This window comes from Rhagoletis zephyria, unplaced genomic scaffold, assembly GCF_001687245.7.
Source record: "Rhagoletis zephyria isolate East Lansing unplaced genomic scaffold, Rhagoletis_zephyria_1.1 Rzeph_scaffold_00174, whole genome shotgun sequence".
Taxonomy (NCBI): Eukaryota; Metazoa; Arthropoda; class Insecta; order Diptera; family Tephritidae; genus Rhagoletis; species Rhagoletis zephyria.
In genome coordinates, this window is record NW_016157258.1 from 92569 (window position 1) to 106672 (window position 14104).

Here is a 14104-nt window from a genome sequence, read left to right on the forward strand (position 1 = left end):
AGATACTTATCGGGACGAAGGTCGGCAGAAATTTTTTTTGGCAAACTGCGTACAATTGTTGCAGCAAACTCGGAGAGAGCGAGTTTGGCGACTAATTACCTTCCGTTTTATATTTAATTTTAGAAGTAAATCACTAAAGACTCGCTATAAAATGATGCTAAAAATATATTTTTTCAAATAATTTTTGAATTATTATTTTTTTTTAAAAAAAAACACTTTTTAATTTCTTCAAAGAATATGGTAGCTTCAATTTAAAATAAAATGTCAAAAGCACAGTTTATGTCCATGTTTTATGTCAAATGGGAGCAATGGGAATAAGAAGTGAAAATACCTTTAAATTTTGTATCATGATAATAAGCAACTCGAGTTTCCATGAACCAAAAATACAAGATCACGCCAGCAAACCAGTGGTCCGTTATAATCGCATTTAGGAAAAAAGTTGGGCGATTTTGACATTAGCCGTTTGTTTACATTTGTTTCTTCATATTCGCTTGTGACAACGTGTGTACAAATAAGGTAAAGAATAATTTAACACAACGACATCATGATTCAATAATACAAGGTTAGATAATTATTGACAGCTGCGGTTTGACACTCCCTTACAAAAGGTTGCATTTACGAAGGACGGAGAAAGGGGAAGAATGCAATCCCTTGTTGCGAGAATGGTAGTAGAAAAGTACGCAAAGTAGGCACTTGTAGTGAAATTCCTTTAGTAATTTCTAACGTATTTGCAGGAAATCTGGCATTTTAAACGAAATGTTGAACGTAATATTGATATATCTACGTGAATTACGTAATTTATGTGCTATTTAGCTGTATAAAAACTGCAAAATGACTTAAATTAAAATAAGACTACTATGTGATTGATGTAAACATCCATTGCTTATGTTTTCATCAGTTAAATATGCTTCATATGCATATATAAATAAACATATTGCACAAAAGCTTATACTTTTATTTCACACCAAAGCTACACTGTTTCCATGTAAATTTGCAAAGAAGCAACACGGTGCCACTGCTAAGGGAGCGGTGCGAGAGAGACAACTGTCAGTTTATCGAACCTTGTATTATTGAATCATGAACGACATGATTTATAGAAGAATTTGTATAATAAAAATTATTATTCATGCGGTCAACAATTAAGCGGTTTTCTTCGTTCTCTTCGTTGTTTACTACTTACAACAAAGATGGCGTCGAGATTTCGATAGTTAGAAAATTACTTTTTTCTCTGTTTCATTGGCGCGTGATCTTGTGTTTTTCGTTCATGTCGATTTTCCGTGTCTGAACGCAGCCTAATAAATTTGTTTACATCCTCCGAGTGCTGTCAAATAGAGGTGTCAAACTATCGATAGTCACACCATCGATACTTTTGATAGTTTTCAGAAAAACTATCAGGTTTGTACACGAACGAAATTAATAGAATTTGTAAAAATGAGCGAAAAATGTGGACCTAATATTGTGCTTTTATTCACAGGTGTCACTTATGCCCAATTCTTTAAAAGCTTACAAGAGCATGTTAAGGCGCGCCGGTTCTTTCAACCGAAAAATATCAGTGTTGCAGAGTTGGAAGAATTCCGTACACTTCTGCATATCTGCAATACTCAGCTTATCGAGCGTGGTACCCCTATTCTTTCCACAGATCTAATAGATTACTTTGGCGTATTGGATAAAATGCAGCCGGACTTCAGCCGATATTTCTTTTATTGCAAATGGTTTAGCCACTTTGGTGAATGCGATGAACTTTTCACCCGCTCATACACCGAAGAAGGTATTTGCTATACATTTAATGGTCTTAACGCCACCGATCTTTACCGCGAAAATACTTTTCAATATCAAAGAATGGGATTTCAGAACTTTTCTAAAAATATAATACTAAAACGTCCACTTAAGTGGTCATTGCAAGATGGTTATGCGATTGACAGTGGCATTAAATCGTATCCGGCGCGAGTTCTTGGTGCAGGAGCACGTGCCGGCCTTTTCATTGCACTACAAAGTTTTCGCTCAGAAGTTGACTACGCTTGCCGGGGCCCTATTCAAGGTTTTAAAGTATTGCTGCATTCCCCAGATGACGTGCCATTAGTTTCAAATCAGTTTGTGCGCATACCAATGGGCAAAGAGGTGCTCATTGCAGTTAAGCCTAACATGATAACCACATCGTCAGGTATTGCTGATTATATACCTCAAAGGCGTCAATGCTATTTAGAAAACGAGCGAACCTTGAAATTTTTTAAAGTGTATACCCAAAATAATTGCGCGCTAGAATGTTTGACAAATCTAACTCTAACTAAATGTGGTTGTGTAAAATTTTCGATGCCACGAACTTTGGATATGCCCGTTTGTGCGGAAAATAAAATCTTTTGTTATGATAAAGCGGAAGATATTCTATTACTACGTGAATTCCGTCAGGGTCTTAAGGAATCGCATTTGAATTATTTGGGTGCAACGGAATGCAATTGTCTACCGGCATGCACTTCGCTTGTATACAATACGGAGATATCACAGGGTAATTTCGATTTAGATGAGATGTTAAAGGCGGCTGGAGATACTTCCTTCTTCGAGGATTTTCCCGGATCTCAAATGTCACGACTCTCCATCTACTTTAAGGAACACCAGTTTATAACTTCTAAGAGATCAGAGTTGTATGGAAGAACGGACTTTTTAGCGAATTGTGGGGGAATTTTTGGTCTCTTCATGGGGTTTTCTATATTAAGTTTAGTAGAATTATTTTATCATTTATCGCTACGCTTATGGAGCAATATGAGACGTTTGGCCGGTCCACATTCTTCACCGATATTGTAAATACGAGAATTTTGCATTTCTCACATTTATTTGTTCATATGTATAAATATCTGTGTATATGTTCATATTTGCCTTGTATGTAGTATATGGTTGCAAATTTGTTTGTTTGATATTTTTTTTTAAATAAAACGTATGTGTGTATCTACGCGTTTTTATAATATCCAATATTTACTTTTGTCCAATTTTGTAATAAAGTAGTTTCCATAATTCATATTAAAAAAAAATTAAATGTTTTTATTTAGTTATCTCATTAATGCGAAACGACTGATGACTTCACGGAAATGCGTTTTTTTTAAAACATGTTACGTTAATTATCTCTTAAAAACCCAACTTGGAAAGAAATTAACCCCTATTTAAAACTCAAAACGTAATTTAAAAAAAGGGAGATTTATTGCACACTTCAGAATATCCATGAAAACAATTTTTATGTAATTTTATGTTCAAATATGTCATTTGTTTAGGGCACTTAATATCTTCTACGTACTTTGCGCTACGCTACGTGCACGTTAAATATTTACGTTAACGTTAAATATTTGTACGGCAAGTTTACAATACTATTCAATATTTCTAGTAACTCCGCAACCCGGGCACATGTAACGAGTGAAGCACCAATTTTCGCGCTCGTTTTTGCGAGCATAAACGAGCGAGTGGGCGATCCAGGAATTCGTCTCTTTTTGCCAATCGTGCGCTGTGGTGTGCGGTTCTGTGCGTCGTGTGTGCTTTTAATGAGATTTTACAATAAATATAGGAAGTAAAAACTTTCTCAAGTGAAAAATTTATTTCCAGAATTACTTGCTTTTCAAAAGATCAAATAACGAGTGTAAAGTCACTGAAACAGCAGTTTTGCAAATTAGTTCGTTGCTGTGACGTCCGAAAAAATTTTGAGAAGTGTCGAGTAAATATAAAAATAATCCTGAAAACGAAATCGGATCATGGCCGCCGACCAAGTACAATTTCAGCAGATCCTGAATTCGCTTTTGTCCACGGACAACGATGTGCGGCAGCAAGCCGAGGTAGGTATTATGAATTATATTAATCGTTTCCTGAATATTAATTTAGCCAGGCTATAGCTACGTTTACAAGTATGTATATGCATAAACATACTCGCTCATAATTTTTGCAACACGAGGCACGAGGAATCTAGAAAGATTTTCAATTGAATCAGTGACGCAGCGGTGCAATTTTCGTGAAATGGAAAAATGCACTCGTAAAATCATAACTGCGCATATTGCGATGCACTAAATTTGAAAATTGGTATTGGGTTGATCTAACAGGTTAAGATTACAGTTTTTTACTACTAATCTACATATATTATTCAGCAGTGCCTCTTTAAATTAAAGATTTGTAACCAATTCATTCCATCATTGATTTACCTGAAGGATCCTAATTGCGCTTTCATATGTACATACATGTATGTAGGTATGTATGTAAATCACCGAACATCTGTTTGTACATAAGTGCATTTTGGGTTCTTTGAATCTGCACTTGGCATTCGTTCTTGTACACATACTCAAACAAACATATGTCTCACCAACGAAAAGCCAACGACAACGAATGGAGGAACGTCAAAACGGCGACGAATCGCAAAACGTGTTTTCGTTATGCTTTACACGGTTTCGTTATTTTGTTTTTATTTTTCGCTTTCCTTTTTTAATACTTTCTTCCCACAAGTTACCAATTGGTTTCATGTTTATTGCCTTTGCAGAAAACGTTGGGGCGTTGTATGTTTGTTTTATTAAAATGTGCATGTCTGCCTTTGAAGCGGAGTTAATGGAAAGGTCACAAAGCAAATTTCGTTAAACGTATAATGAAGAGTAAACACAGTCTTGGTAATGAACAAGGGAATCGCCGCTTTCTGCTTGTCTTTATTTTCAGGGTGGAACATACATATTCAATCTTGGAAACGATAGAATAAAAATTGCAAATTTGTATATCGTCACCTGAAATGCAAAAAGACGTAACAACATCGTAACTGAAATGGGAAAAGTCGTGACTAATATTATTATTATTTCTTTATAAAATGATGGAGTTGTATTTCGATGAAATCCATAATATCAATCAAAAGTTGAATTTTGAATTTTTTATTAGTTACGACTTTTTGTATTTCAGCGACGATATGTATGTATGAATATTAACATAGTGCTTGCTCAGAATGGCATGAGTATTTGCACAAAAATTCGCAGTTGATGGAGAACGAAAGAAGAGAATACAACCATCATGGTGGTAGCAGTGATATGAAGATACATACAAACATACATATCGCACCCGATCTTCAAAGGTGACACAACTCAAAATTACACGTTTGTCAAAAAATGCGAAAAGCTATTTCTTAGCACAGGCTTATCATATGGACAAGGTTTTTCCAACAAATTATAAAAAACATTTCCCTCAGCTTTTGCTGAAATAAAAGCTCTGTGTACATTTTTAGCGTATAATTTAAAAAATGCCAAATTTTGAATTGTTTCACTTTTAAAGATCGTGTGCAATATGTACATATGTGTATGTTGTGTAGGCGCTATCGGTGACGAGAATTGATGACTAAGGTGGCTAATAAGACGAGTTGCAAATATGTATGTAGATGATGGCGATATGAGAAAATTGCATTAGCAATACATATATGTATATGTACATACTACATACATATGTATATATTTATTTTTAATATACGTATGCACATACATATATGTGTGTATTTGCATCCGAGTCCAACGGGCTCGTCGTAGAATGTAATAACTTAAAAAAACCATGTAAATACAAACTCCACAACGCAGAATTTTTCTGTAGCCCGTGGCGTAGAAATTGGCGTGACGTAAATTTTAATTTTATTTCTTCCTTGAACACTATCTATCACTAGTTTCTGCTGGTTAGGCGATTTTTTTACGCCAAAAATTTTGCAGAAGAGAGCCAAAAAAAGCGTGTTTGCTGCTAGTTCCTGTTAGTGAAATTTTTACTCATCGCGGTCATTTGACTATTTCAATTTATTTTTGCCCATAATAATAATAATATAATAGATTGGCGCTTACACATATGTTAGTGTTTGGCCGAGCTTCTCCTCCGACTTGTGGCGTGCGCCTTGATGTTGTCACACAAAGTGGAGGGACCTACAGTTTCACGCCGACTCCGAACGCTGTTTTTCATGGCAGAATATAAAGATAAATCGATAATTTATTTAAGATTTATGCGGATTCATCGTTTCAGTTTAGAACTTTTCTTCCATGTGGTTATTGTTGTGTTTCTCTATGTGGGAGAGCAACTGAGAAAAGTTCTGCACGCTTTTGGCTTGTTAACTCAAGGTCAAAACTTTTAAGTTCAGAACCAGAACGATGAGTGCGCCTTTATAGTACTCAAGGTGCTTAAATTTGACACCAAGCAGAATGGTAGTTGAATGTTAGTTTGGTTCATTGCTGTGCTCTATGTACCGTTTTGGAACAAGCAATGGGACCTGTATAATTTGTATGTATATTTTATTTTACACTTCAAAATCTAAGTGAAATCCATATTTTTTTCCTTCTACTCATTAGGATGCGTATAACAATTTACCACGTGATGTAAAGGTGACGCACCTTTTGGGCACCATCCACAATGGCCAACAATCCGAGGAAGCACGTCAGATGGCTGCGGTACTTTTGCGTCGCCTCTTTACATCGGAATTCACTGAATTTTACAAGGAGGTGAGTACGCGTTATATATATGTTATGGACAGCAGGGAAATAATTAAAACAAAAAGACCAAAGTGTAAAAGGCAGGTGATCTAGCAGGCACAGTCGATCGTTGTCAATTAAATAATAAATTTCTTTTCTGAATATATGAGTTTCCTTTTAACTTTTCTCTAATTCATATGTAACCTTTGCTTGAATAAACAATTTAAACCGAAGATCGGCGTTTATCCTTGACAAAAGTAATACTTCATTTAGTAGATAAATTATTTATCTTTATTATGACCATGTATCAAAGTGCTTCAGGAGCCAATTAGGTTTTTTTTCATATAAAAGTATGTATGTATGTATGTGTATGCTTATCGAGTTGCTTTAAAATACAAAAAGTACACTATCTATATAACCATTTGAAAATACATAATTCACTGAGTTTAAATAAATTAATAAGGCCATGAAAGTCAATAAAAGCTTAAATCCATATAGGTAAGAGCGTGTCACACGTGCCATGCGCTGTTAAATTGAGAAAAGAGAAATTTTATTTCGATGTTTGAACAGCCAGAAAGACCTCTCTGTCACATTTCAAAAATCAGTTTCAGAAATAAAAGTTGCAAGATGTCACTGCAATTGAGAGAGCGCAAATCGATTTCGGAAATATATTTCAACTTGCTCGTGCTGCACTATCAATCTGCAATTTGTCTTTCGGAAATAAAAAACCTCTTTCGAAAGACACTTTACATGCAAAGTGTGACTGCTCATATAACTGCTTTTTGAATTTCTCAATTTGACTGCCTTTTCGAAATATATTGCATTGTCACGTCTGAGACGCTCTATACATTCATATGTACATACATACAATTTTTTGTCGTGAAATATGTGTGAAATTCCTCAACATTTTAACGATTAAGTTGTACTCTGTTCACGAAATGCTCAAAACATGTTGGCAACATGATGCTTATTTAAATTTGTAGACAAATTTGAAAATCTTTCTTGAAATTAATATTTAAAATGCATTTTGGTAATATTCTAGCAGAAATTGAAGCGGTAAGACGTTCAAACGGTTCTCATTCATATTTGTATGATGCGGCCGGGCATAGAAATTTCCATAAATTTTTACATTATCGGCCATGCCATTCATATACGCATGATGCCCATACTGAGGTATTTTTTAATAAATAGATTTTTAGGATTGAATTATATATTTTCACGATAATTATTTGAATTGAACTTTCATCTTTATGTTTCTTTTGTGCTGAAATAAAACTTGTCAGAAAACTTTAAATTTGTTATAACTCTTATTCCTCGATAGCAGTAATATCTTTAAATATTTGCCAAAACTAAGTATTCTCCTATAATCAACATCTATTGTGCTCTGAAACTTCTATTTACATTTTGTTCTAGTGCTATAAATTTTTGAATAGCCTGTTGAATATATACATATATATGTATCTCATACATATATGAATGACGTGGCCTACATGAAAACGCAAGTGTCATTTATACATATTTGAATGCATTTGATTGTCAAGAAACCAAATAGTAAATATCTTAACATTTTTTTTCTACACGTTTTGAAACATTACGTAAAATGGCTGGGCACGGAAAGTGTTAATAAATTACTAACTATAAATTAATTAGTTTTGAAGTCACAAACAAAACAAAAAGCTGGAAAAATAACTTAAGTGGCACGGGTTCTTATTTTTTTCTTAATTTTATTTATAGTTTCGTAGAGCGACATGCGAGACATTACTTACCTTTTCCCACTGGGATGTTTCAAACACAAACCAACACAAAAAAGTATGTTTGTGGTGTGTGTCTAGCTAAGGTTCCCCATTTATACGTTCCGTTGAAGTACTTAATTCTATTTTTTGCTACAAAGCTTGGTAAATTTGTGAACTAAGTAGAGAGCACGGAAAAAATGTGACTTCTAAAATTTAAAAGAGCATTTTATTGAACTTCATGCATAAAAAGTGAGCTTAAGCTCAGAGGTCGAGTGGTTAGAGATCGGCACTACCACTCGGTAGGTCCAGAGTTCGATCCCTGGTCCGAGAAACATCAAAAAAGTTTTTTCTATTAGCAGTAGACCCTCGGACGGCAAGGGCAACCCTCCGAGAATTGTTTTTTGCCGTGAAAACAGCTTTCTACTATGCGGAACAGATAAAAAATGTGCTGGATTTTATGGACAAAAATCTAGATATACATAGCCAACAGCTTTTCCAACAAAACACACAAAAAAATTATGTTAAAAATCAAGGATATTTTGGAGGCACTTCAAACTAGCACTTTATTATACTAAAATTGAATGGGCTATACAACTACATATGTAGATATATACTATTTATATAAAAAATTATGAATAAAAAGTTTTAAATTTTGGTGAAAATGTGTTGAATTTTTTTGACTTTTAGTTATTTTTGCCTTAAAGCGTGTTTTTCATATTTTACTGCATAATTTTTACTCCTCAATATGAAAAAAAAAGAAATGACTTAAAGAACTGTTGAGAACATTATAGGTTCAAGAAGAGGACATAATAAGTACATATTGTGAATGATTTCCTAAAACGACCAGAAAAAATTGTGTATTTATTATAACTATATTTTTCTTGGTAATATTCGAAATTAGTACAGTAGCTTAAAATTTAGAACGTCTAAAGGTCATCATGGCATTAAATTTGTTTTGTTTATCTCTAGAAAGTGCATTTCGAATAATAAAAGATTGGTGATAAGGAGGTTACTTGTTTAACATACAACTGTGGTTCATATAACAGTGCGAAAATACAGGCATGCACAAAATATATGTATGTATGTATGAATGTATATTTCCGTTGAATACATAAACAAACGTAAATTAAGTACATATGTATTTAAATTTTATTATGCTATAATATGTAGCTAAATACTAAAATTTTAAATTGGAACGCAGAACATGTTCTTCATATCTTCCTCCTTTATATCCCATTCTCACAGCTGCCTCAAGAGTCTCAAGCTCAGCTGTTGCAGCAAATTTTGCTAGCCGTACAGCAGGAAGTTACTCCGAATTTGCGTCGCAAAATCTGTGAATTGGTTGCTGAAGTTGCTCGCAGTCTCACTGACGAAGATGGCAATAATCAATGGACCGATATCTTGCAATTTCTTTTCCAATGCGCCAACTCACCATCGGCACAATTGCAAGAGTCTGCATTGCGCATTTTTGCCAGTGTTCCATCAATTTTTGGTAACCAAGAAGCCCAATATCTTGATTTGATCAAGCAAATGCTGGCCAAGAGTTTGGAACCCACAGCTGATGTGGAGGTGCGATTCCAGGCTGTACGTGCTATTGGTGCATTCATACTGCATCACGATAAGGATGGAGAGTCGAGCGTGTTCAAGCACTTTTCGGATTTATTGCCACGCATGATCATGATCACCGCTGAAAGTATTGAGGCGCAAGATGATCAAAGTTTATTGAAATTACTAATCGATATGACTGAAACATGTCCGAAGTTCTTGCGTCCACAATTGGAGAATATCTTTGAGATGTGCATGAAAGTGTTTGCCACTACAGATGTGGAGGATAGTTGGCGTCATTTGGTTTTGGAAGTAATGGTGTCGCTGTCGGAGAATGCCCCAGCAATGGTACGCAAACGCGCCGAAAAGTATATAGTAACGTTGATACCATTGGTATTGCAAATGATGACCGATTTGGATGAAGATGAAGAATGGGCCACCTCCGATGTGGTTACCGATGACGATAATAGCGACAATAATGTTATTGCCGAATCATCTTTGGATCGCTTGGCTTGTGGTTTGGGTGGCAAAACAGTGTTGCCACATGTCATGAACGCATTGCCGAATATGTTGGGACATAGCGATTGGAAGCAACGCTATGCTGCGCTTATGGCTATTTCGGCCATTGGTGAGGGCTGCCACAAGCAAATGGAGGCAATGCTGGAACAGATTATGGCTGGCGTATTGAATTTCTTGCGCGATCCCCATCCACGCGTACGTTACGCTGCCTGCAATGCCATTGGACAAATGTCTACAGATTTTGCGCCAACTTTTGAAAAGAAATTCCATGAACAGGTGAGTACAGTCAGAGCATTGAAGGTTTAGTGCCAAACAAGGCTACGTGGTTTTCCTTTTTACGAATGCATAACAATTAAAAATGCAACTCTTTGTTTAATTTCAAGGTCGTCCCAGGATTGTTATCGCTGCTCGACGACGTACAGAATCCACGTGTGCAGGCGCATGCTGGTGCTGCTTTAGTTAACTTCTCCGAAGATTGCCCCAAGCATATATTAACCCGTTATTTGAATGGCATTATGTCCAAGCTTGAGAACATTTTGAATTCGAAATTCAAAGAGCTCGTAGAGAAGGGTAACAAATTGGTGTTGGAGCAAGTCGTCACCACCATTGCTTCAGTGGCCGATACATGCGAGAAAGAATTCGTTACCTACTATGATCGTCTCATGCCATGCTTGAAGTTCATCATTCAAAATGCCAAATCCGAGGACCTGCGGATGCTACGTGGCAAGACTATAGAATGTGTCAGCTTGATTGGTCTGGCTGTAGGCCGTGAGAAATTCATTACTGATGCTGGCGAAGTTATGGACATGTTGTTGAAGACGCACACCGAAGGCGATTTGCCAGATGATGATCCGCAAACATCTTACTTGATTACTGCTTGGGCGCGTATGTGCAAGATTTTGGGTAAACAATTCGAACAATACTTGCCGTTGGTCATGGGCCCGGTAATGCATACGGCAGCTATGAAACCAGAGGTAGCACTACTCGATAATGATGAAGTGGAGGATATTGAAGGTTTGTTGGATCTAAGTTTGATAATTGTATTGGTATCAGAAGTGATTATAAAAAAAAATAAGGCGGTTAAGTCTTAGTGGAATGAGTCTTAATACAATGTAAAGTGATGTGTTGAGGTTATAAGCGATATGAATTGAGGCGATGTGATATGATTTAATGTAAATTGATGCCGCGTGTGTCATCTGTTTGGGATGAGGTGATTTTTATAAGTTGATGTGATGTGAAGTGACTTGATCTTGTTATGTGATCCGAAATGATGCGGTGTGATATGAAGTGATGTGATGTTCACCGGTGTGATGTGATTTGAAGCAATATAAGGTAATGTGATAAGAAATCGGCTATAATCAGTATAAATGAAGGGTGACCTTTCCCTTTAAGGCGGGAGTATCGCGCTAAGATCAACCCAAGCCAAGGTTTGATGATAGAATGAATTATTAAAAGAAATGCAAAGAAAATATAATTTTCAAGCCAAAAAAAAAACGAAAGTACCGCATAATGCATTGAGACTCCCACTAAACATTCAATATATTAATTTAATCTACAGGTGACGTTGATTGGTCATTTATCAATTTGGGTGAACAGCAGAACTTTGCCATCCGCACAGCTGGCATGGAGGAGAAGGCATCTGCCTGTGAGATGTTAGTTTGCTATGCTCGCGAATTGAAGGACGGTTTCGCCGATTATGCCGAAGAAGTCGTGCGTCTAATGGTACCGATGTTGAAGTTCTACTTCCACGATGGCGTACGTACGGCAGCCGCTGAATCTCTGCCATATTTGTTGGATTGTGCAAAAATTAAGGGCCCACAATATCTGGAGGGTATGTGGCTGTACATTTGTCCGGAATTGTTAAAGGTAATCGGCACGGAACCGGAGGCGGATGTTCAATCAGAATTACTTAATTCTTTGGCTAAATGTATTGAGACTTTGGGTCCAAATTGCTTGAATGACGAGGCAATGAACCAGGTATTGGACATCATTTCCAAATATATGGGCGAACACTTTGAACGTGCTGACAAGCGTTTGCAAGCTCGCACCGAGGAGGACTACGATGATGGTGTCGAAGATGAGTTGGCCGAACAGGACGACACTGACACATACATACTATCAAAGGTGGTGGACATTTCGCATGCGCTATTCCTCACCAATAAGGCACAATTTTTACCATATTTCGATCGCATTGCACCACATTTTATCAAATTGCTTGAGCCTAACCGCTCATGGTCTGATAGGCAGTGGGGTGTTTGCGCTTTCGATGATGTTATCGGTAAGTTAATTGGCCTCACATTTTTTGTAGTAAAATTTAAATTAAAACACTGGATCGTGCAGAGTTTTGTGGTCCAGCCTGCGCGGCCTACCAACAGATTTTCACACCACCTTTGCTACAATACGTTACCGACAAATCAGCCGAAGTACGTCAAGCAGCCGCATATGGCTGCGGTGTATTGGGACAGGTAAAACCATAATGTTTTATAAAAACCTTAATTCGTGCCATTTTTCGAATATTTGTTTTTGTTTTCAATCTCCAGTTTGGTGGCGAACACTTTGCCGTCACATGTGCTCAGATCATTCCGCTTTTAGTGCAAGTTATATCCGATGCAAAGAGTCGCGAACCCGAAAATGTCAATCCCACAGAAAATGCAATAGCAGCAGTTGCGAAGATCCTGAAATATAACAGCAGCGCCATACAAAATGTCGATGAGATTATCAACCTTTGGTATATCAAACTTTCTCCATTGAGTTTTCTCAAACGTTTGCAGATATTTATATATGTATATAATGCTATTATACTTCGCAGGTTCTCTTGGCTGCCCGTAACTGAGGATGCTGATGAGGCACCGCATATCTACGGATACATGTGTGATCTCATTCAGGCCAATCACCCCATTATACTTGGCAATAACAACAGCAATTTGCCACGCATTGTCTCAATCATAGCACAAGCGTTCGTCACAAAAGTTGTGGCGCCGTTAAACGATGTGGGTACCCGCATGCTGGGTATTGTGAAGCAAGTAGAATCCAACCCAGACGTTTTCCAGGCATGCGCTAGTATTTTGACACCTGAGCAACAGTATGCGCTGCAGGACGCCTATCGGGAGCTGGCTAGTGGTGCAGTGCCAGCAACTGCATAAAAGACAACAATAACAACAACAGCAAATAGAAATTTAACTGTTGCCGCTGCTGCACTCTTATAACACTTAATACACAGTTATATATGTTTAATTAATATTGAAGCGATAAAAAAGATATATGAGTATAAATAAACACGGGTGATATTGTGATGAATCCACCCACAGTATATAGCATATAGAAGCCCAAAACCACAGCTCCCACATACAGCAACAACACGCGCAACAGACAAACACATCCCAAAGGCAAATATGCTGCTTTAAATATAACACACAAAACGAACTCAAAAGCTAGAGAAGCGGCAAATTTTGCATTCGATGAACCGTAAAAAAAATCTACCAATTCACTTATTGCAAACAGAAAGCATAAATACTACATAATTATGTATATGTATGTGTACTACAAAAATATAAATAAATATATATATGCATATATATAAATATATACGTATATTGAGGTCAAATGTTTGGCACTTTTTTCGAGGACAATTAGCTTCTGTTATGGACTTAGAGTCAATAATTTAGTTTTAGATTTTTTGTGGACTTTGAGCCGTACCAATACTGATAATCTCTTGCAAGTCGGTTTATTAATGGGTCGACTCGGTTGGATTGCCTTTGCGCAACGCCTTTGAAATGAAAACATATATTATAAACTATAGTTGTTAAATTCAATAAAGTTGGAGACTTTATGGTGGATGGTCATAATTGTCCTAAAGCTAACTTAGCT

At 36.5% G+C, this 14104-nt stretch overlaps 2 protein-coding genes across 2 annotated transcripts; both read left to right on the top strand.

Annotated features, from left to right (window-relative positions):
* Positions 1-1431: 1431 nt before the first annotated feature.
* On the top strand, positions 1432-2799 carry LOC108356548 (pickpocket protein 28-like). The gene has a single exon (XM_017607654.1). The coding sequence runs from the start codon at positions 1432-1434 to the stop codon at positions 2797-2799; it is 1368 nt and encodes a 455-aa protein (XP_017463143.1).
* A 630-nt stretch (positions 2800-3429) lies between these two features.
* Karybeta3 (karyopherin beta 3) lies at positions 3430-13737 on the top strand. The gene is made up of 8 exons (XM_017607880.1): positions 3430-3812; positions 6321-6470; positions 9419-10513; positions 10621-11251; positions 11796-12515; positions 12578-12702; positions 12778-12965; positions 13047-13737. Exons 1-8 carry the CDS (start codon positions 3732-3734, stop codon positions 13378-13380), a joined length of 3324 nt encoding a protein of 1107 aa, XP_017463369.1. The 5' UTR covers positions 3430-3731; the 3' UTR covers positions 13381-13737.
* The last annotated feature ends 367 nt before the right edge of the window (positions 13738-14104 follow it).

Coding starts and splice junctions, on each gene's coding strand:
- LOC108356548 (XM_017607654.1), top strand. CDS start 1,432: ATGAGCGAAAAATGTGGACCTAATATTGTGCTTTTATTCACAGGTGTC.
- Karybeta3 (XM_017607880.1), top strand. CDS start 3,732: ATGGCCGCCGACCAAGTACAATTTCAGCAGATCCTGAATTCGCTTTTG. Junction 10,514..10,620: donor AAAAGAAATTCCATGAACAG/GTGAGTACAGTC, acceptor TTTAATTTCAAG/GTCGTCCCAGGATTGTTATC. Junction 12,516..12,577: donor CGCTTTCGATGATGTTATCG/GTAAGTTAATTG, acceptor TGGATCGTGCAG/AGTTTTGTGGTCCAGCCTGC.